The 25204-nt window shown below is 41.1% G+C and overlaps 1 protein-coding gene across 17 annotated transcripts in view; it reads right to left on the bottom strand.

Annotated features, from left to right (window-relative positions):
- Positions 1-13220: 13220 nt before the first annotated feature.
- The window catches only part of ESRRG (estrogen related receptor gamma), a 403168-nt gene continuing 391184 nt past the window's right edge, over positions 13221-25204 (bottom strand). For all 17 annotated transcript variants that reach the window (XM_065834216.2, XM_065834226.2, XM_071805980.1 and 14 more), the window contains one exon: positions 13221-16921. In XM_065834216.2, coding sequence (XP_065690288.1) covers positions 16677-16921 — 245 coding nt within the window. In that variant the 3' untranslated portion in view covers positions 13221-16676. The remainder of the gene's footprint in view (positions 16922-25204) is intronic.

The following is a 25204-nucleotide window of genomic DNA, read 5'->3' as shown; positions in this document are numbered from 1 at the left end:
TAATAGCTACATATTGGTGATGTACAAATCACTTTTAACAGTCACTATTAACTTGGTAAAGAGAAGCTTGCTAACTGCTCTTTAATTAAGTACACTTAATGACCTTAAGGGGATTAGTAGTCTTGTCTGATAATCAATAAGCGTGGCAAGATTGCTGCCCCATAGACAGGGGCTAGAGAACCAAATTAATCTGTGCAGATTAGTGCTACCTAGTTTGGTTTATTTGCTAACACTGTTGCAAAATCATTCCAGTTTAATATATCTATTAAAAAAACAAAATGTTATACACAAGATTTTTCCTAATTTAGCTAGTGTTAAAATGGCATATATGCTTGTTAAGAAATTCCTGTATCCTGAACAGGAGCTGGTACAAATCAGTTTAGAAGAAATAAAAAAAAAAAAAATACCCATGTTGCAGTCTCTAGAGAGAGCCAGAGTCTGAAGGAAAAGACGCAGAACATGGTGCCCAGAATCACAGAATAGTTTGGGTTGGAAGGGACCTTCAAAGCTCATCCAGTCCAACCCCCTGCAATGAGCAGGGACATCTTCAACCAGATCACGTTGCTCAGAGCCCCGTCCAGCCTGGCCTTGGATGTCTCCAGGGATGGGGCATCTACCACCTCTCTGGGCAACCCGGGCCAGGGTCTCACCACCCTCGTTGTAAAACCTTTCTTCCTCATGTCTGGCCTGAATCTCCCCTCCTTTAGTTTAAAACCATCACCCCTTGTCCTATCACAACAGGCCCTGCTAAAAAGTCTGTCCCCATCCTTCTTATAGACTCCTTTTAAGTACTGAAAGGCACAATAAGGTGTCCCTGGAGCCTTCTCTTCTCCAGGCTGAACAACTCCAACTCAGCCTAAGAAGGCCTAGAATGGAACACAGTTCCCACAAAAAGATCCCCAAATGTGGCAGAACTCCTGACTGCCACTGCCTCAAACCTGTACTGCCCTATCTGCATCTGGGTAACCTTCCTCCTCTTGCTTGGGCTGCAGCCATTCCAGCAACAAGAAATAGCTGTGGGAGCACCTGATCTCAATACCTTCACTCTTGTGGTGGTGCCTATTCCAGAGCAGCAGATAGGAAGATTTTCAGACAAAATGCTGCCTGTTCTCTGTGTTATCTGGACCTCCTCTACCCACCTGTAAATACGCAGACACCTTGTATAACCTGTCCTTCATCAGCTCATTTGAGACAGTCTTTTCCTTTCCCCTTGTCAATGCCCTGCCTTCCCTCCTTCTTCTGCCCTCCACAAAATAATTACAATCCAAGCTCAAGCAACATCAGTTCTGCCCAACTTAACCTATTAAATGGAATTTCCCTGTCCATTCCCCAGCAGCTCACCTTTCCATAGCCAGAATTCCCCCCCACAAAAAGGGTGCAAAGGACTCAACACCGGGAACATTCAACCTTGATACCCCAGCTCTCAGGCTGCTCAGAGAGCGTGTTGTCCCCACTCACATGGGTGTCCCTCCTTGGTGGGTGACCCTGGACTCTCCTCAGAGGGAGCTGCAAACACTGTGCTCTTCCTTCGCGTAACATGAAATAGTTTGTTTTCCAGTGGCTGTTTGGTATAGGAGTCTGTCCTTACTCAGGGTTTAAGACAGATAGAGGAGGTGTTACACACTACTGATTTGTGTGCAAGGATGTATTTCAATGCAAGAAATATTTCAGTCCATTGGATAAAGCGTGGTGATTTTATTCTTTCCATATGCTTGGCAAATAGGAGGGAGATTTTCTCAAAAGAAACATGGAGGTAGATTTTTTTTTTTCTCCTTATTTTTGAGATCTCTGTGTCTACCTCAGTTTGAGGGCTGATGTTCTAAGGGTTCAGAAGAGAATTTAGCAAGATTTGCACTGCAGTAGTACTGCAAGTGTAAAATACACAGAAAAGTCCAAACTGGTGAAAATATTCTCCCTTCCAAATGATTATCTTTCAGGCACAAATATATACATACAATTCGATATGAATTCATATGATAATTTAAGAGAAATAAGCAATTATGCTTAAGAGTACTCTATGAATGGTTCTTCCCTTTCCCCTGCAAACAGAACTCCTCCCTAGCTCTCTCAGTTCAAGTGCCATGCCTGCAGTAAATCAAGTGGCTTAATTGTAAAAGAGGAGCCTCTGTAAGACATGTATATGGTGTGTTGACACTTATGCTACCAGAGTCATAGGGATATTAAAATTGATTTCCATCAAGCTGAAGCTTTCTGCTTTCTAATCTCATGACCCACAAATATATGTTAACCCAACTCCCTAAAGAGGGGTAATTAGCTTCCAAAAATAGCTGCTCATAAAGAAAGTGGAACATGGACTTTCAGCTTGCCTTCACATGGTTCAACTTCAGCTGCCAAAATGCACAGAAGAGTTTACATACTGACCAGGATGGAACTTTATGGCTCTCAGCTTATAGGAAATCTCTCACACTTAATCAAGTACTCAGTACATAGTGACCTGATCAGTATACTGTCACTGTTATTTGTACCCACCCACGTTTTTTTGTTTAATTATGTTTTACCTTCTATGCCATACTTTAGATTCTACGGCCTTCAGATCAGAGATATCTTTGTTGTACATGCTGATAAAGTACTTCATCACCCACTCAGTCCAAACAGAAACAATCCACACAGGTTTCAGGATGGCCAGGCTCTTCACAGTATCACAGAATGTTAGGGATTGGAAGACACCTCAAAAGATCATCCAGTCCAATACTCCTGCCAGAGCAGAAAGACCTAGATGAGGTTACACAGGAATGTGTCCAGGCGGGTTTTGAATGTCTCCAGAGAAGGAGACTCCACAACCTCTCTGGGCAGCCTGTTCCAGGGCTCTGTCGCCCTCACTGAGAAGTTTCTTCTCACATTTAAGTGGAATCTCCTGTGTTACAGTTTGCACCCATTACCCCTTGTTGTATCATTGGTTGTCAGTGAGAAGAGCCTGGCTCCATCCTTGTGACACTCACCTTTTATATGTTTATAAACATTTATAAGGTCACCCCTCAGTCTCCTCCAAGCTAAAGACACCCAGTTCCCTCAGCCTTTCCTCATACGGGAGATGCTCTACTCCCTTCATCATCTTTGTTGCCCTGTGCTGGACTCTCTTCAGCAGTTCCCTGTCCCTCTGGAACTGAGGAGCCTAGAACTGGACACAATATTCCAGGTGTGGTCTCACCAGGGCAGAGTAGAGGGGAAGGAGAACCTCTCTGGACCTACTAACCACCCCCCTTCTAATACACCCCAAGATGCCATTGGCCTTCCTGGCCACAAGGGCACAGTGCTGGCTCATGGTCATCCTGCTGTCCACCAGGACCCCCAGGTCCCTTTCCCCTACGCTGCTCTCTAACAGGTCGTTCCCCAACTTATACTGGAACCTGGGGTTGTTCCTACCCAAATGCAAGACTCTACACTTGGCCTTGGGCATGACAGTGGCAAAGGGGAATGGGGGTGGGGACACTAGAGCTCCTCACACACCCATGAATTGTCCTGCTACTTAAACAAAACATAGGACAGGCCTGTCACTCTCTAACACAAAATCAAGGAGCAACATCCTGATTTTTCTATTAAGATGCCTCTTTATCCCAGTATCTGCCATCTACCTCCTCAGCCTTGTGGGTCCATTTCATATTCTGCTCTGACATTAATAATAATAATAATAATAATAATAATAAATTAGTATAACTCTATTGACTGAAAGGGCAGAGTAGGCTGTTATAAAATTGACATAAGAGAAAGGCAAGCTGAATTCTTTATCCTCTTCCCTGGTGAGTACTCCATTCCTACATATGTTCATTGGTTTTGTCCACATTTGGTGCTGTCCTGGTTTTGTTAAAAAACAAGTTTCGCTTTTAGTGAATTTGGCTGTCAGCTGAAGCCTTCATATTAGCTGCATTTTCCTGGAGAATCAGATACATGTTTTGGTAAACATAGGAATGGAATGCAAAGTTATTGATAAGCATGGATGGACATCTTGCCAGAGGTGCAACAAGAAACAGGTGACCAAGAAACTGACCAACGGTGTATAACATTTCATTCATGTGAATACTTCATATAAAAGTGGGAGATAACGAGGATCTCATCCCTTTTTCATCCCTTCTGCTTATGGCCGACATTAGGAGAGGATTTTGCTAGTTGTCCCTGCGAACTGAGGCCTAGTGAGAGACTGAATCCAGCTCCCGTTGGCTGCAAAGTCCAATCCAGGACTTTGGGTGCTGGCTCTGCAGTTGTTGGGACTTTCAAGATTGGTTTTGTATATTTTGTATTATATTCTCTATTTTTATTAGTAGCATTAGTAAAACATTTTTAATTTTTCCAACTCTCTTCTCTCTGTCCCCCTTTTCCTCCCGATTGCCTGTCCTCAGTGGGAAGCGGGGAGAGGGAGAGGCCAAAAGGGAAAGGAGGAGGGAAGAGGGAGGTTAGCAATACATCTACCAGGGTTTTGTTGTCACCTCGCAGTCAAAACCCTTGACAGGTGCTTTCTCTCTGCCCCAGCTATATTTTCTTTCATATGCAGGTCTCCTTTCCATTCTGCAGATTTTGCTTCCTTCTTCTAATGTGGACATGACCTTCCCATCTTCATGTTCTTCCAAATCCATGGGCATGCTTGATGACTACTGTTTGCTACCGCTTCTAGCTACTGTAAATCTGTTTACATTAAACAACCTTGGCTCCAGACCCCCATTGCTGTTGGCCTGGTCTGTACATTTTAAATAGTTTCTTTCTGTATTGGGTAAGCCCTTTCTGATAGTCCTTGCTTTGCCAAAATGAAGTCTGCTGAAAGAAGTGCAATTTGTCTGGGCCACAGTGCCTAACATAAATAGTTTATTTTTAAGCTGGAACACCTGTTAAGATCACTTGACTTCATGAATGGCACTTCTAAAATGCTTCAGTCCAAGGAGTGTGTTGTGCTTTGCAGGTATTGAGTCACATAACTTCTGTCACCTGCTGTTAGACACTGATGGAGTAAACAATAAATAAACCCTCAAAGCCACCCGTTGTAGTGGTTTTGTTACCAGGTACTATTGTGTTCACTGCAGTGTGACCCAATGTGATCCAATGTGATACATTTTCTGTGAATCACACATGCTCAGCTACCAGATGTTCCGCCCATAAAAGTTAACACTAAGTAACTGGAAGTAGGGAGGCAAGTTGGATTTTCTTCATATTTAGTATTAATATCATCCCTCTCTCCCCAACTCTTTCTATTCCAAGTCTGTAAAGAAGTGGTCCAGTCCCAACAGGATGTCATAGACTCTCTTGTTTTTCTTGGAGCTAGAAACCATGTTGCAGGTAGGCTTGCAAATCCTTTTATCATGCTGCTCTTGTGAAAAGGTTTTGTAGTGTAAAGTGACTGACCTTAAATCTTTTCACATTGGGAGATGGAATTTTTTCCCCCCTGAATCTTCTGGTTGTAAGACAGAGTCCATTTATGTACAAGATATAAGAACAGCCTGGCTCAGCAAGTCATTTAGAAAGACATTTGGTCAATGTAAAGGAGGAAGGGAAGGAGGGGGAAGGGATCCCTCTCTCCATTGTACACTTTTGTCATGGTCACCTTGTGAGTGGGTCTCTGTGTCAAGGTGACAAAGGAGCAAGAGAATCAGTGTAGGAACTATGTAAAACCTCATTTATTGCAAGTATAGGCACGTTTATGTCTTAAAACATATTCAAACCACATCTCAACAATTTGCCTGAAATCCATCAATGCACCTCACTTTCAAATATATCAAAGACAATTTTTTTGTTGTTGCTGAAGTCAGAAGGTAAGATATAAATGGGAGAGGATGAAAAGTCATGGGAAGAAATTGAAGAACTTGTTCATTTTACTCAAATCCAAGATGCAAAGCAAACTCAGCTCAGTGTTGTAGTTGTCTGCATCCTTTGTTGTTGCCTTACAATTTCCAGAATTGGCCTCAGGAAGTGACCTGTTCCCTCCCACAGCAGTTTATTTTGTCCATCTGTAAGGAGTGGAATACACAGACAGTATCAGTCCTTGTCTATATACATGGACTGAGTCATTATTTCTCATGGTATTAGTGGAACATGGGAGCTTATCTCCACCCTAGAGATGGAAAAGAGCCAGTAAATGGATGTCCAAGTTCACGTAACCAAACAAGAACAGGACAGAAACTCATAATCATGGATTCGTTTTCATTCGCCCTGTTTCTACTCATGAGAAAACACTCATAGCCAGGTTGTTGGTGCTGCTGTTAGCTATTTGTGTTGTCCTCTGTGGCAGCAGCTGCTGTTGCAGAAAGGTCATGCTGCAGTTTTTAGATTACCCAATGTAGTGAAAAGGGACCAACCCAGGATGCTCCGGTATATGCCTGATCTTCTGGAGCAATATATATCTGCCAGGGTAGGCTGACACTGAGCCAGTCACCTGGGAATGGGGCGAACCCCAAAGTGTCTTTAAACTACATGAACACAGCACCTTTTTTAGGGAAGAGCCCTTTCAGAGAAAGCTAATGGTGTGGAAGTCACATGGAGACTGCAGTGCCAGCCAGCCAGAAAGGAAAAAAACAAGTGTCTAGTGAGACTACATTGCAGTGCTCTTTTTTTTTTTTTTTTAAATTTTTAATTAGATACTCTGTAGTGTCCACTAAGTACCACTCACACCAGTCTTGGGAACACAGGTAACTTCTGTTCCATGGCATCCCCAGGGCCAGCCCCAAGAAACTTTATGCTGCTATTCAACTACTTCTTCCAGATGAAAACAACCGAGGGGGTCAGTGCCATGAGCCAAGAGCTTTGCTTCTGGGAAGGAAACCAGTGTTTTCCTCCACCCCCTGCCTTAAATGCAGTGTTTGAGGCCAACATTGGTGACACAGTGCTGGTCCTGCAGAGAGGAGGAGCCTGGAGGGGAATATGGAGAAGTGAGAAAGCTGGGTGGGAGGAGGATTTTCTGGTTTATCGCTTCTTTTGTGATTATGGAAAACTGCTGTACAATTATGCTGAGGTTTCACGGCAGACTGGAAAGAATGTGCCTTGAATTAACTGAAGTGGAAACTGTGGGCATGATCTGGGATTCAGCCCCTGCTTGGGGAGGTTATTCCATCTCTCCCACCAAGCTGTACAGCTCAGCCTCAATAGGCTGTAGACATCTGATTTATTAAGATGGTTTTCTTCTGTAGGAAAGGACAAAATATTCGGTGAAGGTTCAGCTGTGGGTATGGAGAGAGACCTGTGTAACTGGCAAGCCTGTGGAGCAATAAGCTTGCAGGCCCTTGGGAAGACTGAAGCACTTCTGCTTCAGAATATAGAGATGCTCCTTGGGATTCACACTCAGTTTTTCTGTGGGTTTTTGTTGTTGTTGTTGTTGTTGTTGTTGTTGTTGTTGTTGTTGTTGTTGTTGTTGTTTTTAATTTAAATTGGGATATCAGTGAAGAAGGAGACCACTGAGGCTGTTGAGGAGTTTTTCCACTCAGTACCATTGAGGAGCCCTACAGACCCCAAGTTAACCTCTGGCAAGTAATACTGGCACTTCTGTGACTCCTTCACAGCCTGATATGAGAATCGTGCCCTTATTGACTTCCTCCTACTGCTGGTCCCTCACCTTGTGGACACTCCCAACAAAGCTGTGAAACTAGACAGAGCGTGGTAGATTGAACTGGAGAGTGTTAGGAGTGTGATTCATAAAGCACTTGCCATTTAAAAATACCTTTTATCTTTTAAGCCCTTTCACTTGCCATTTACCCTCTAACTTCCTCTTTAAAATGCATTCTGGGGGACTACTGCAGCTAGTTGCCCAGGGCCCAGCCAGGTGAACACACGTTGTTTGCAAACCTTGCACGGTTGATGTTTTGTTGTGGGGCAGATAACCTACCCTCACACCATTAGCTTAGAGGTATCACCATGTCCATGCTGAGATGCCTGCCTGGCACTAGTCAAGTGCCTCTCTCAGTAAAGCATCTTAGAATAGAATCATAGAATCATTTTGGAAGAGACTGTCAAGACCATTGAGTCTAACTATTAACCTAACCCCAGCACTAAACCATGTCCCTAAGAACCTCATCTAAATGCCTTTTAAACACCTCAAGGGATGGCGACTCCACCACTTCCCTAGGCAGCCTGTTCCAGTGCTTCACAAATCTTTCTGTGAAGAAATTTTTCCTGATGCCCAATCTACACAACTTGAGGCCTTTTCCTCTTGTCCTATCACTTGCTACCTGGGAGAAGAGCCCAACACCCTCCATGCTACAACCTCCTTTCAGGCAGTTGCAGACAGCGATAAGGTCTCCCCTCAGCCTCCTTTTCTCCAGGCTGAACAGCCCCAGCTCACTCAGCCGCTCCTCATCAGACTTGTGCTCCAGACCCCTCACCAGCCTCGTCACCTCCTCTGAACTCTCTCCAGCCCAAAACTGAACACAGAATTTGAGATGTGGCCTCACCAGCACTGAGTACAGGGCGATGATCACTTTTAACAGGTGTACAAAAATCACCCAGTCTTGAGATGGAGCAGCTTTTCACTGGCGTGAGCACCCCAAAGACAGAGAAAAAACGCAAACCTGCAAGCGGACAACTGGGCCACTCTGCTTCTCCTCTCAGCTCCATGAACAAGCAACACAGGGTTAGAGCCTGTTTGTAGCAAGACAAAGACACAAACCCACAGCATGTCCCTGGCCCCCCTCCCGGCTCTGGGTGCTGGGCAATGGGCAGACACGGTGGCACCGGCTGAGGAGAGGCCACGAGGCAGTACAGAAGTAGAGGATTTGCGTTAAAGCTTCGGGACTGTCTTAAATCTCCGACATCTGCCAATTTAAGTACCACTGAATCGCTGGATCATTCTGCTGGTGGTGCTCCTGGGAACACCCAGCCCGAGCAGAACAATTTTGAAGGAAATTACATGAGCTGGGATTTAGTGTTGTCTCTTTAGCTTGTGGAAGAGATAATCTGGCCCATTTAATGTGGAACAAAATTTGCTCTGTTTCACAGGCGTAAGGAGATAGTTTTGCCTTGAGAAAGCAGCAGTAAATGACTCTGAAGTCCTGCTGTCACTCGCTCGCTGAGCTGCTGTAATATGGAGTGGCAAGGGCTGTTTTCTTGGGCCACTTTCTGCGTATAAGTAACGCTCTTTATAAAGAACACCACTTAGTCTTATGACAAAATTCCTCTAGTGTGACACAGAAGAGCATTGACATCATTCTTGAAGGCTGGAGAATTTACAGCACAGTTAATTATTAATTTGGCTGGCATTTGTAAAGTAGAAGGGAGTTCTTGTGCTTTTAGGCCATGCTCTCAGTGTGTAAATCTCTTGTATGGCTGCCATAATAATATTCCTGCAGCTATGTTGTCACCTATTGTAATTTTTCTGCTAATAAGAAAATTTAAACTAACCAGGAATCCTAAATTTGGAGACTAGTTGTTTATTTCAAATATACTCTAGAGAAATAATAATGCAGTTCTGCTCTGAATTTAATTTAAACAGGAACAGGCAAAACAAATCTCTGCGGAGGGCATTTGACAATAATAAAATATTTCTCCCAGCGGGTGAGCTGGTAGCAATTGTATTGTTGCCATCAAAGCTCACGTTTCAGCAGGTCATTACCATCATAACAAGCCCTTGGACCAACTGGCATGGACATGCAACATTGAGCTCCTGATGGGCACATTATTTCAGACCTTTAACTTCATGGAGAACAAGACAAATACTCCTGGGAACAGAGGATTATATTTTGAAATTCCTTTCTTTTCTGTTCTGCTTAATAATAAGAGCCTGTGTGTAATCAATCTACCGCCACTTGCTTTTTTATATTAGCGGAGGTTGTAAGGAGCCAGGCTTGGGAATCTGAATGCTAAGAAAGAGTGGCCTTTAATTGTCACAAAATACTAACGATTAGCATGGCTGGGATGTGACAACGCAAACGCTCCTGAACACTTGTGAATAAAAATGTTAAAAGCAAATGAATGCACCCATATTCTTTTCTGTAGTTACTTTTTTTTCTTCTTCTTCTTTAACAGCAACCACAAGGAGGAAGTTTATTATCTATATTTTAGAGACAACCTATACACACAGAATCAGCATCTTATCAGGCAGCATCATGAGGCAGCTACAGCAGGCAGGCTGGATAACGAAGGATATGGTAATTAGCAAAGTGCCATGTGAAATCAGAGACCTACATTACACAAGAGAGATGAAATGCAAAGTAAAGGAAAGGTGCAAGTAAAAAAGCTGCTAAGGAAAACAAAGGCTGTAGAAAAAAAAGCAGAAAACAGATGGAAGCTGTCCCATTCTTGAGTTTAGTGCAGGAGCCAGGTAAGGTAATGCTCAAAAAAAAAAAGATGGTGTTTTCTGCTGCAAAAGCCTGTACACAAAATATCTCAGGTATTTCTGTGCTTTTTTGTTTTGTTTTTTCCCCAGTAGGGTATTCCCAGGTGATGCTGCAGGAGGACACTTAGAGATGAACAGCACAGCACAGGGGCTTGGCCTACTAAGGACAATATTTCCATCTCTGTTATTTTTCAGAATCCATCTTTTGTTTTGGTTTTGGTGGGTTTTTTTTTGTTGTTTTTTTTTTTTTAATTTTGGTGGTGGTGGTTTGGTTTTCTGTTTTTGTTTTTTGATTTTTTTGCTATAGTTAACCTCTATTGGAGTTTCAGCAGCATTGGCAGTGTGTAACTACACATGCAATAGCACTGAATGGAGCAGGATTTCCACGCCATTTCTTTCTCTATGAATCAGCTGAAGGGACCACACCAGATTACTCTTTATTGGTGTTTCCCAGGCCTTTCACACTATGAACTCACAAGGTTAAAAAGAAACAAACAAACAAACAAACAAACCAAAACCAAACAGCCAACCAAACAAAAAACCCAAATTCCATCAAGTTAGATGATTGTTTGGATGCGAAGCCCAGAAGCAGCCCTGGAGCCCATCAGAAGCCCCATGACATCCAGCAGCTGGCTCAGCAGGCTGCACGTTTCCCTTTTGCATCAGCGCTGACGGCATCGCCAGCTTGTGAGCGGGCGCAAGTGCCAGCGGAGCACACGGGGGGGGCGGGGGCTCCGGGCCAGGCTGGCATGGCAGGAGGGGACAGGACAGGAGGCTGCCAAGCCAGCACCCACAGCCGCGAAACCCGGCTCTTCTCTGGGATGGCTCCTTTCACTGGGGGGTGGAGGGGAGGGAAGGGCAGTGTAAACCAATTCAGCACATTTGCAGAGCTGAGCCTTATGCAGGGTGGGGAGATGCTCCTGGTTCGCCCATCTCCTTATTTGAGCCAAGTGGTGCAGCAGGGTGCGTTGGTCAAGCTACAAATGCCACTGCCCCAAGCCTTTTTTTTTTTTCCTTTGAACGTTTAGTATCTCTTGTCATATTTTAGAGAGGTTTGTGCTCTCAGCCAAATCCCCCACAGATACCTACCGAAACTTTTCTGCCTACTGAAATGTTTCCAAGGGATTTCTATGCCCATTCTGGCTTTGCTACAGACACAGCGTAGGGAGGAGACAGGAAGACAAAAAACAGAACAGCCCTGCATTCCTAGGAGTGGCTTCACCTCAGTGTTCCTTGTATTTTGTCCCTGTGATGCTATACTTAAGATTGTATGGTGCTCTGTGATCCTCTCGTGGAAAGTGGTACAGAAATAATGTGATATTTTAATTGCATATGAAACTTTTAACCAGCGAGTAGATACAATCACGTGTTGAGGAAGGCTGAGTGCCACTGTTGACAACTGGATATTTTTTCCCTTTTTGTGTGAACAATTTGCAATGCTACTTTTATCACTTTTACTGGTTTTAACCTAAAGGAGGGGAGATTCAGGCTAGACATGAGGAAGAAATTATCTACTATTAGGGTAGTAAAATACTAGCCCAGGTTGCCCAGAGAGGTGGCAGATGCCCCATCCCTGGAGACATTCCAGGCCAGGCTGGACAGGGCTCTGAGCAACCTGATCTGGTTGAAGATGTCCCTGCTCATTGCAAGGGGGTGGGACTGGATGAGCTTTGAAGGTCCCTTCCAACCTGAACTATTCTATGGTTCTATGATTCTATTATTCTAAATTACGGTGCAGTATTGCATTTTCTTTTGACGATGTACTTTGCAATAATTCAAGATAGAACACTGAAAAAAGAGGAAAAAAAAAACAGTTCTGTGCATGCGTATATGTGTATGTATGCATGCCTGTGTACACAGCAGCGTCACCACTAAAACCCAGTTCTGACCTCCTCTGAAGAGTCCACACTGGATTCATCTTTCTATTGTTCTGCTGCTCCTTTTACTCAAAAACAATGCCTTGTTTCCTAGGCTAAAATACAGAACATAGCACTAGAAAGGCAAAGGTGCCCTCCCATTTCAAGGCGTATCACTACTGAAAGACTGTGAAGCACAAGAAGCCCCCGGCGCTACCCCGGCTCCCGTCTCCGACCACCATCGCCCTGTTCAGCGGCCCCGTGCCATCAGCCAGAACCTCCTGTGAGCCACTGGCAGCAAAGGTGAAAGACACGTTGGCAACCACAACGGACAAACTGCTATCACGATAGGCTAAAAAAAGCAAGAAAAGCAGACATTAGCACCTCTGTGAGGGTTCCAGAAGGGCGGGCAGGACAGAGGGGCTGCCCCGAGCGCCGGGGCGCGAGGCTGAGAGAGGGGCCTCTCGCTGCCCCTTTGCAGCCGCCCTGCGAAACCTCCTGGATCCTGACAACCCGTCATTAACACCGATCTATATTATTGCTCTGGCGGCTATTTATTTCCATTCAGAAAAGCTGGATCAAATAATACAGATTTCTTAATTTTTTCTTTACCCAGAACACATAAAAGGAGTCTTCCGCAGCAGGCAATGAATGATAGAGTTGGCTGTTGATGGAGAAAGCAAATAAGTACTTCTAGACAATATTGATGTGATCTTAAAATAGTGGGAAAGTTTTCTTTTATGACATTGACAGAGAGGTAATGCTTTTGAGTAATGCAGGTTGATGTGAAGATGCTTTAAGATTAAATAAGTGCTATATAAAGGCCTGTCAGCCTGAATTCTAATGCGCTATGAGACATTTTGCATATTTAAGAGTATGCAAAATGTCTTGTACCACACTGGAATTCATTCTGACAAGGCTTTATATAGCATTTATTTACACTCATATTGTGCTTCAAGGGAGAAGGGATAACGCTGCGCTGGCTTCTCTTTGAATGGAAGTAACAAAAGGTAACACTAATTGTTCTGTTTTCTTCTCCGGAAAAAAAAAACAAGCAAACAAAAAAGCCCCACAACACAAAAAATAAAATAAAAGCAATCAAAAGTGGAAGCTTGTTTAATATTGCTCTACCATCATCCTGAAAGGCATAATAATTTGAGTTACACATCTGAACTGATTGGAGTTACAGAATCATATCTCCTTTTTGCATTTAACAATATATACAATATAAAATAAATACATTTACACAAATGGACATTGGTTGGAGCACACGGTATGATACACATCACAAAAATATACAGTTGATTGCTATACAGATGTGAAGCCCATCTACAGCTATAGACATGTTTGTTTTTGTTTGTTGTTTTGTTTCGGTTTTTAACTACTGGCTATTATGCAACTCCTGGATTATTAGAAGCAGTTTAATTTTTTTTGTCCTTTTGCGATCTTTGCACGATAAGACTGCCATAAAATGTTTTCCTAGGCAAGTAAACAGAGACGCTTAAATAATTAAAATACAATCACCAACACCCATTTTCTCTTCTATAAGAAAAATAGCAGTTTTAATTTTTTATATCTTTTTATGTTATCATTTAAATGCAAAATAGTGGAATAAATACAACAATCTGATCTGATTGAAACAAATGTGTAACTTCTGGGAGTTACACAATCATATTGCTTTAAATAAGAAAAAAATTAAAAAATGAAGCAAAAATAGAAATTAAATTGTTATGGCTAAAACATACACCCTTTGAAATTTTCCCAACACTTCACATTAAGCAAGTGGTCTTGAAAGAACTCTCCTCCAGCAAGGTTTAAGATGAACAACATTATAAAGCCCGTGCAGTTCTTTTCGCTTTGTTTCAGGTAACGCTTTTACAGCCTTAAGATACTTGTTCTTTTGCAGCTCCAAAAAATTACGGAAAACGAAAACTAAAGTTTGCACCGTGTGCCTTTAACACATCTCCATTTTCTGTGTGTTTTTGTATACTTCTAGGCGATTGGCTTTTGACCCTGAAGCCCAAGTTCTTTAATGTGATACAGCAAAAACAATATTTATATTATATATTTCTATATATATAGTGTACTTGAACAGTAGCAACTTAAACCCTGCACAAACTTTCTGGAAAATAAACTTCTTTTTTTGCACTCTTACATATATAAATAATCTTATAGAATCAGCACCTTTTTCCCAGGAGTTGTATTTTTTCTTTGACATTTTTCAAAAGGGATGTGCCAATTTCCGAACTCCTATCACAGCTATAAATTTCAAGTTATTGACCATCTGAATGAATTGCTAATGATGATTTACCTAGAATCACACTACAGTCACTTCTCTACTGAGAAAACACAATCTACAATATAGTCCCATATAGCTAATGATAGATACACAGTTTTTTTTTTGCCTAGCACAAGGCCGATTGAGCATCAGCCCATTGTTATTTTGTTTAAAGCACACAACGTAGCAATAGTTTTGGAAACTTGTCCGCACCAAAAAAGTTTTGCAACAACACAGAGCAAGTTAATAACAACATCTGAGAGATGATTGAATAAAAGCTATATTTACAGCGTTTAAAAATTAGACTTATCTATAATCTTGAAATATTCAAAGTTTTATTTCTAAGCTATACATTGGTATTCTATAATAAACTGTTACAGAAATTATCCCTTGTTTTGAAAATATTATGATTTCAGTGTGTATCTGTTCATAACGAGTATTTGTTTGGAGTTTCGATCTCTTAATTATTACTAGGAAGAACCTTATTACCGGTAAGGAATAGAATATACTACTGTAATCTCCTGAGGAATTGTACATCCAATATTGTCTCTAATTCTACCCTGTGTCTATAAGCACACACCACAAGAATCCAAACACCACAAGAAGAACAAGACAACAGTCTTTGAATGCAACATAAAAATTCAGAAAAGCACAGCAAACATGAAACATTGAAAAGCTGAACTACATTTCTTTTGTTTGTTAGGATTACAATTTTAATTACATCTGTGTACATAGAATAAGGATGTTCACATAGTACAGGGAGCAGCTACTAACACTGGTACATTGGTATAGCATTTGATGGAGGTTATTGTTTATTGGTTATTTAGCGACTGTAGTTTTCTGGGGGCATCTAATCGGTTTATACATTAGATTACACCTCGTAACAGTCTTGAAACTGACTGACTTCCATGCTGTGACAATACTGGTTGAAAAGCACGTATACTGGTTTAGCTACTTGTTAAAGATTGCCATTTACAAAACGAAATCTAAATCAATAAATAAGGTATAGAAGTGTTAAATTCTTCAATTTGGTCAGAAGTCTACTGCTCCGATTTCTTAATTTTGCAAACACCGGCATTTGCCTTATTGCCTCTAAGCTACTACTGGTTCATAGGGTTTTTCTGCGTGTGAGGTTATAATTTCGCAAACAGGCGGTATATCTCGTTCATTTGCAACTGAAGCAGTTAAGAAATCACGTAGCAACTATACCCTCGTACAGTCGCTGTCTCCTAACTCCGTTACAGATTGGTATTCGACATGGAGTATTTATATGTTAGACTACTCGGCTATACTGTAGGTGTAATCTAATCCTTTGAGTCAGTGAACATTTAGTTATAAACTGGAGCTCATGTTAAGAAACTGGATGTTTTGGACCAGACTGGCACACAACATAAATTGCATCCGTGATAATATGCACCTTCCCTTCAACTATTGCTTTAGTAAGATAAATTCCCACATTAATAAATGGCTGAAAACTGGTAAAGCTGGTACAAAAAAATCTCCGTTAGTAAGAAGAAACAAAACATTTAAAAAAATCTTCCTTCAGGATTCATTTGTCCTTCATTATTGTTCATCATTGTTCAAGCCAGCACAAAAATGCAGTATTTCTTTCCTCTTTAGTATTGCATGAATGAATAAAGCTTAAACTATTCCCTGAAAAAGTTACATTGTAGCTAACCTAAGAAATATCTGGAAGACTTGAAAAAACAATTAAGGAATCAAATGGCTGTAACTGATCTAGATGGAAAATGCAATGATAAGAAGCAGCCGATGCATCGTCGCTTAGTCGTCTAATTAGAGACTGCTCCTATGAAATCTAATACTGCATTCAGTCAGTTCATCGTGTTGTACTGTACTGCTAGGTACGGTGGTTCTCTCTTTGATTCCTTTGTCATTGGGGACATTATGGTTCATAATAAGTTCACTGGCATCCATATTATGGATTTCCATCCTTTGGCAGGCCTGGCTTCCATCTCTCTTCAATTAGAGACCTCTTTTAAAAAGTTCAGCAGCAAAGAAAAAAAGAGAAAAGGAAAAAGGAAAGGAAAGAACAGAAAGGAAAAGAGAGAAAAGGAAAAGGAAAAGAAAAACTGCATCAGAAAGACACAGAAGAAAAAGTTGAAAGCTGCTTCACAGTCTTGCTGCTAAATATCAGTGCAGTCATTTTTTCCTTAATTAAACACTAAGTTTCTTTGCCATTATTATCCTGTTTATTTCCCTTTTTTTTTTTTTTTTTTTTTTTAAAACGTGCATGATGGGAAAGCCCATGATGCTTTAGTCAGACCTTGGCCTCCAGCATTTCCAAAAAAAGTTTGTGCATGGGGACTTTGCCTTCCAGTTTGATGTTGTAGAAATGCTGCACAGCCTTGGTGGAGGTTTGCCTCAGAAGCGGGAGAGTCATCAACATCTTGCCTGCGCGACGTGGGTCTTCCATGTGCTGCCCGGCCTCGTAATCCTGCAGAGCCTCATGTAAGACATCCTGAAGTTTCTGCACTGCCTCGACATCCTCTATGTGCATCGAGTCTGCAAAACAAAGGAACAACAGAGGTTTCAGTCTGGTGTGCCAGAAGTCAGAGAAGTCTATGGCTGCACAACAATTTTACTGGTTAGAATCACAGAATCATAAGTTGGAAGGGACCCAAAAGGATCTGTCCATCCTCTTTTAAGAAGGAAGATAATTACCCACTAACTTCTATATTGACCTTCAGGAAAGTATGAGGAACCACTGCAGAAGTACAAATGTATGACTGACTCTTGTTTAAGTAATATCCTTCTCCTCATCCTCCTCAAACTAGTGAAACGGTCACCCTTGCTGCTCCATCTCTTACTGCTTTGAAGAAACAAAGAGCCACAGGGCAACTGGCTGTGTGAATGGAGGTCTGCATTTTGCCAGGGAAGCGACAATGACTGCCCTGCTGTGGAGAAGCGGGGTCAAATCCTGCGGCAGACTCTGAGGCTGGGGAGTTGGAAGCCCCAGTCGGTTGTTACACACTTGCTCAGGGGACACGAATCACGGGATCAGGACCACCGCACTGACACGAGGGAAAAACAGGTTTGATGCGATTTCCTGATAGGTTTAGCAAAATCTTTTGCCTTGGGCACATTTACACCAACAGGCTACACAGAGCTTTTGCTCTGTGAAGTTAACATCTCCTACAAGGTGTAATCCTTCTCTCCCACACACTCAGAGGGTGGTTTATCTTGTTATTGCTGGGGTTTTGCATTTTTTCTGAATCACTCAAAGCAAGCACCTCACCCTATACCTTTCCAGGTGAGATGTTTTGGTGGTGTAAATATTGAGTGACAAGCCTAGACACAATACACATGAAGAACTAGACTAAACTGCTACATGACCTGGAAAGATTAAAGCAATGGAAGTGTGAAATAAAAAGAAAAGATCTAACTGAAATAACTGTAAAACCCTCAACAGCATAGATACAGAAAGGGAAGATGTCCCTGAGAACACGCAGTTACTGGACCATGCTGAGATGACTTTGGACGAGCAGCCCTAATTCTCTGGCTTTTATGTAGTCATAAATGCCAAAAACCCCTGATGTGGTCCAAAGTGAGGTGAACGCAAGCAAGGAAGAACAATCATAGGTGAAAGAGGCCACTAAACAGCCCCTGTCAGCTACCAAAATTTGGATGGTCCACAGACATACAGAGCCAATAAAACACCGTATGAAAATGTAACTGCTGCCAGGGGGTACAGGTCCTAGGGGTAGGCTGCACTGGGCAAGCTTAGCTCAGGGTGAAACTGGGACACGGCATTATTAAATTGTGTCCTTGAAAACTCTACTTAGTTAAAAGGCTGCTTTGCATCTTCATTTTTGGTTATGGAATAAAACTCCTGTTTGTACACAGAACAATGCTGAGAAGCTGAATGGTAAAGAGCTCACTTCTATCATCATTACCAAGCCCCGTATTAAGCAGTATGATGCCCCAGATCACTATTTTGACAGATATTAATGTTTTACTCTGTTGATGATAACAACATCAAATTTCGCACGTGCTTCAAATACCTGAATCACATTCAGAGAATTAAGATGCATTTAAGATTTGCTTCCTAAAAGCTGACGTGCAGCTACTTCCTCAGATAATTAGGCCAGACAGCAAACACCTCTCTCTTTTCAAACACAAACATGTAAACCAAAACACAAACCAGTAAGTAACAGGTTAACAAAAATGTTCCAGCTTCTATTGTCAAAACAAATGTGCAAATTGAGAAGAAAAAAAAGATAAAAGTTACAGCTCCTGCTCTAAACCAGACACTTAATTATATACAAGTTTGGATCATTTAGCACGTTTTATTGATTCTGATGACAGTTTATCTGTTAATTACACATAATGGAGTCCTATGGGAATTTTACATGTTTAATAATTCTGACTCTTAGCGAATACATGCTCTAAGAAGCATGCAGTTAAGACATACGCTGCCAGGATGCGATACTGCACATCAAGGTGCACTGTGCTGAAAGCAGAGAAACGCAAAAATATCTCTCTTAGGGAAAAAGAAAGCTACGACATTTTAAAAAAAGATGACAGGGCAATATTACCTCTAGCAAAATTTAGTTCTAATTCATGTGAGACCATTTCCCAAATCCATACATTTTTGATAGTTTTCTAATATGGCAATTCTATTAAATAATTCTGTGTCAATAAGAGAAAATCCCTGAATTCTGTGTTCTACAAACAGATGTAATCGATACAGACATGCTAACACACACATACAAACGTGACTGATGTCTTAAGCATAGTGTCCAGCCACCAGGCTTAATTTGGAATGCAAACTTCAAACAAATTGTCATCTTTACACCCTGACGCTTTACCAAGTCCTTGGATATTCACTGTTGTGCTACAGAACACACGATGTGCTAGTCCAAATAATTTTTCCATTAATTGTGCACAGTTTGCTCAGAAATTACCCATCTTTGCCTCCTCTCCCCAAACCCACCATGCCAGGACCAGATTTGCTGGGAAGCCAAATCAGAACATTTTATCGGCAACAAGATGCCCAGTACGTCAAAGATTGACCGTTGTGAATTTTTTATACCATGCTGCATAAAGAGACAGACTTTTCTGACAAACCTGATTAGAAATGTTTAGTTTTTAACCCAGTACGGAACCAGTCTGATTCTTCCCAGAATCAGTATTTGTAACTGCAACCATGTCTGAGTTTGCGAATAGATGGATGGAGTCCAGACTAATATATTTTTTGCACAGAGATGAAACTTCCCCGAGATCTTGAGCTCTGCAGTTTGGACAGCAATTTGGCCTGCAGCGTTAGAAATATATATGGTCTATGCATTTCTTATACAGAAAGTGCATGAGGAGGGAAAAGAGGAAGAGAGAACCCCCAGAAAATGCAAGAACGGATGGAGAATCAAAACCTGCCCTCTGATACAGCTGTTACACTCCATGCTCTCAAACTCTTTTCCACTGTGTGGGCAACATCTGAAAACAGGGGATCTTATCCTCTCCTCGCAGGGGTGATTGTGTATCATCCCTCCCGTAAACAGAGCAATTGCTTACACGGAAAAGTAATAGTAGTAAAGCATTTAATGTATTTGTTGCTGTCTTTGAAATCAATTTAGCAGCTGGGGAGAACGTGACCAGCCAGCTCTCCACCAGCCTAACGCAAGCGCTCGCTGCCAAACGGTGCTTCATGGAGCAGTTTAGGAAGCTGCGCCTTGGGAAACAGATTTTGTCACTTGAAATAGGGTAAGAAAAAATATCAGAGAGAGGGGCACTTCCAAACAGAGATTAAGACTTCAAACTGTTCTTTTAAAATGGTGATTTAGCTCGGAAGATTTAAAAATTATTTCATCAAATCACTATGATAATTTAACTTCCCATTTTCAAAAAAGATTCAAACTCATTTCAGCTTTATTCATTCTAGGGTCTGCTAATGTATAAATGCAAAATCTGTGCTATTAAATTAGACCATGATTCAACTTGCAGATTGCTCAGGAAAATATTAATCTCTACAAAGATCCTTCTGCAAGTTTTAGCCTTGCAGTCTGGACCGTAGACTTTCTTCCCCGATATTAAACAAATGTAGATCTTAATCCCTCAGGCATGAGCCTTTGAAAATAAGGAAAATGGTTGAAAATGCTGAACTAGCCAAGGGGAAGAGAGGAGGAAAAATAAAAGAGAAATTTTTTCAGTAACTACAGACTGGCAGATGTAGAAGTGAATTCAGAGCAGGTTAACTTACTGCTGATAAACCAAATCCTCACTAGTAAGAGAGGGCAATGTCAACAAGAACCACTATAATTTAAGGAAATGCAGAGTCTGTGTGACAATCCAGAAATAAAGAAATAATTCCACAGACAATATGAAATTGAATTATAAATTATGTACAAAGATTTTGAATGTACTTCCTATACCAAGAAAAGCCTAGAAATGACACTTTTTATTTTTTCAAAGTAGCTTCATAGACAGTGGATAATTTACAATTATATCGCCCACAGGTAATATTCAGAGGAAACCTATACCCAGATGTAATACACTTAAAAATCAGTGCCTATATAAAGAATGGAATTAAACAGGGTAATCTGAAAGTAGTGTCACCTGAAAGCAAACAGGATTTGATCTTAAATGCCCTGCAAAAGACGGATCCCAGGCTGGTGAAATTGAAAGGCTCAACAGACAAACTCGAGACTTGCTGACACAATGTGCAACTGAGAACAAGGGATTTCCATCTAGAAGGGGGAAAACTTGTTACTGAACAGTCCTGTGATGGGGGAGAGTGAGATCAACAAACGAGGACAGCAACCCACTGAGCTCCGCTTTGAGAATCCAAATTTATCCTTGCAAATGCTTTGTTTCACCATCACAGGATGGGAAAATGGAATTGCACCTGCTCTGATGAGCCAATAGATTGTATCATTGCGCAGAAATGGAAGAAAACTAGAGCTCTCATCCTAGAAAAACACCACGAGGTCCAGACAGAAATTCAGATTACAATCTACCTCACTTAAAATTCAAGCTTCATCTCAAATGCAGCAAACAAACATCCAGCCACCCAGGAATCGGTTAGAACACACCACAGAGGGTGACAACCAGCTGAAGACCGGAAAGCAACTGAACTAAGGGCAAGGAGACCTCTCAAAATGCCGTGCTGAGGAAACTAAAAGGCTGGCAAGTGTGTACTTTGTACGTAACATCACTAAGAAGCAGGAGAAATGCAGAGGTCTCAAATGAAGTATTTCTTCATGTCAGAAAATTCAGGCATCCTAAAGGAAGAAATTATTACAGTGAATCAAGCAGCAGGGAGTACGGAGCAGTGAATGCACACATTAAGATGGTGATAAAGCACATCAGAGAGGCAAATATCAACAAGTACTCAAAAGACAGCAATTGCTGTGATGTTTGTGATGCTGCACAACCAAGCAGTTCCCGAACCCAAATGGATAAATCAGTTCAGACAGTTTTAGGATCCTGCAAGGCCTGGATGGGATGAAGAGTAAGAACAGCAGGCAAAACATTTTTTGCTTTATGTAAAGCCAGCAAAATCCTAATCTGGATTATGTCTCAAATAAGAGGAATTTATCATCTTGGTTGTATTGCCAATCCAAAAACTACCAAAGCGTTTACTGATGGATGAACTTGTCTCAGAATTACAGAACCCCTTCCTTCCCTGCCTGAGGTGTATACCAGTTTTACACATGGAAACTTGCATTTTTGCAAAGTGCTTGCCCACATTGTGTTTCAGTATAGTTTTTTATGAGAAACACAACACAGTGCCCTTTTGAAAAGCATATTGCTTAAGGTAGAAGCAACCCATGGAAATTGCTGATAACAAATCAAACTAGGTTCTTGGTTCCCTCACCCAGCAAGAATTCCCATCCTTTTCCAGTCTAGAAATGAAATTGCCCCAGATATTTCTTGTGGTCCTCTTTGTGTAGAGTCAACAAATATACTTAATTTTGACCACCTATTTACCTGTCTTTCTTGAACAGAACTATTTGCTGGTGTCTGCACAGTTAGGCCAAGAGAACAGAATATTTTCCTTTGCTAAAGAGTATGGCAAAAAATGGCCTGAAATCTGGATGATGCCTTTGGAAGCAGACACTTCAATCAGAATATATGGTGGAAATTAAAGACTACTAAATTAAGAATTCCTTGTCCATAGGGATTAGAAGCACTGGGAACCAAAAAAAAAAGTAAATAAAGGGCTTGTACGATTGATTTTAGTGAATAAGATCTTAGTCTGGATTGTACTGGTTTGGCCTACTTTTAAGGAGAGACGTGAAAACTGAAGCCTCAAAACAGTAGGAAATGAAGATGTAGTAAGAAAAGAAATTATTTCACAGAACTGGATTAGCAGTGAATAAAACCACAGGCAAAAGTTAAAAGACATTAAACTACCTCTTTTTTATTCCTGAAATGCCTTACTTTCCACTAAAATAGGTAGTGAGGGCATCTAGTTGAAGATGTCCCTGCTCATTGCAGAGGGGTTGGAAGCTGTGCTTCATTACGATAAAATATATAAGATACTTCTGGGTTTTCACTCATTTCGTACTGAAAGGGTGCTGGGTGTTTTTTAGGAGAGTAAATAAGAGAGACCAGAAATTGTGATGTGAGCTGAGGTCCTTTTCTCCTTCTGGTGGTACAGGCTAGACAGCTAGTATTAGCATTTAAGATTAAATTTTCAACAGTGCACGAGGTTATACTTTTAAGTGCCTAGCATCCACATTTGGGTCAGATTTTTCAAGATGCCAGCAGCCTATTAGGCAGATACACATGGATCAGATTTTCAAGTGTGCTAACGTATTTTGACACTCTAGTTCCTTATGTTAGATCTGAGACGGGAACTGAGCTTCTCTTAAAAATCTGCTCTCCGTTGTGACTCCTAAGCTCTTCTGCAACATTTGGCCTGAAGGCACAATTTAGTCCTTACTGATTAGGCAATTTCAAAAAACTGCTCACCTGCAACTCCCTGTTTAGTATTACCTAATCAATACATGAAAGCATTTTCTAATACAAAAGAGACGAGCAGGTCATCTTTTATACATCGGAGTGTGCACGTGTGCAACTTGTGTATGCTTCAAACATATTTTGTAAATATTTCACCTTCCCTTACACAAGAGGAAGTAATTGGTACATGCATGTTTTGGAAACCATTCAAAGTTGATTTTCTGCGTGGGTAAACAAAGTGCTCATTGGTGCCAGCTTGCTTCATTGGGGCGGTGTGAGGTGGAACGCAGGGCAGTTGCATCCTGCAGCTCCAAGGTACCTACTTGCTTTTGTGTAGAGAAGTGCAGAGAGACAGAAAGAACCTGTGATACTGAGGGGACAAGGGCAACACTGCGGTGAGAGGGATTTCTCTGGGGTTCAAGCATAAAGGTTGTATTAATTACTATCGAATCAATGCAGATGTTTAAAACTAACCTGGTAAATCCCATACTAAGCACTATAAGCTAAATGTAACTGGTGAAATCACGCCTGTATAGACTTTAACATACACAGGGCTGAAATGTCTATGTATTTGCACTCTTATAATTGCATTTAAACTTTTCAGCTGCTATATGCACTCCATTTGAAATCAGTGACAATCTACAAGGTTGCTACAAGTGTTCCTGCTCAGGCAGGGAGACCGGACTGGATGATCTTTTGAGGTCCCTTCCAATCCCTAACATTCTGTGATTCTGTGATACTTCTTGCATTTGTGGAAATTTACAGAAGCAGTGTGGCACTGGCCAACTCTGCAAAGGGAACATTTCATAAGGGCCATCAGAGAATCTCCCTGAAAAACGGCACCTCCTCCCCATCTTTTAGAAACCAAATGGCAGGATTATCTCACATCAGGTACTGGACAAGCAGACCCTTTAGGCCTAAAGCAAAGTTGGGGTGTTTTAATGCTCACAATACTGAGATTTGTTGGCCAAAACAAAGCTTGTGGTATTTATTTAAACAAAATGCAATCAACATGAAGACAATCTACAATTTCTTTTTCTGCTTCTATACACCAGCAGGGAAAGTACCATGACACTGGATCATAAATCACTAACAGAGATACACAGCTATAAAACCATCTTTGTCTACTGTTTACAGTAGAGGCAACCTGGGAATCCTTCTAGACAGTACGGATATGGCAAAAATGTCTGAAATGCCTAAGATTTCTTATTATATTTTGTCCATTCTCTCTACAGCTATAAAAAGGCTAAGGTATTTTAAACTAGAAAAATAAATAGTGGAAGTTTTAGAAGAAAGCAGATGTAGCAACAAAATATATTAAAATGTGAATTGCTAGCTGATTGATCTTATAATGGCATTTTCTTTTTTTTTTTTTTTGGATGTAGCTGCATTAACATTAATGAAGTTTATAGTTATGTGAAAATACGCTGTTTCTGGTTTTGTCTATTCAAAAAGACAAAAAATAATTTTACTTTAATTTTATTTTAATTTTACCAGCGTTTGTAAATTACAACACTAGGGGTCTGACCTTCTCTGATGGGCTGTCATTCTGCAGGTGCTATTTTACACCAACAGGTTAGTGCAGCTACAGCTGACAGACGTTTGGTATCTGCTGCATTGTACAACCTGAAGCTGAAATGTTCAATGTGAGCAGACAAAACACGCTGTTGAAAATGAAGTCGAATTGCTGGGCTAATGTTTTCACATAAATGTGCCCTGAATTTTAGTGTGCTGAATTGTATTTATCTCTGACATTACCCTTGTTGTAATTCCCAGTGAAGTTAATGAAGCTACAGATGATTTTGATACAGTCTATGCACAATGTATGACTAAACTTTTTTTGGTAGCAGTATCTTTTATTATTACTTAAACACCGCATGTCTT

The sequence above is a fragment of the Patagioenas fasciata genome, chromosome 3, assembly GCF_037038585.1.
Source record: "Patagioenas fasciata isolate bPatFas1 chromosome 3, bPatFas1.hap1, whole genome shotgun sequence".
Lineage (NCBI taxonomy): Eukaryota > Metazoa > Chordata > Aves > Columbiformes > Columbidae > Patagioenas > Patagioenas fasciata.
This window is presented reverse-complemented; position numbering and strand designations above follow the sequence as displayed.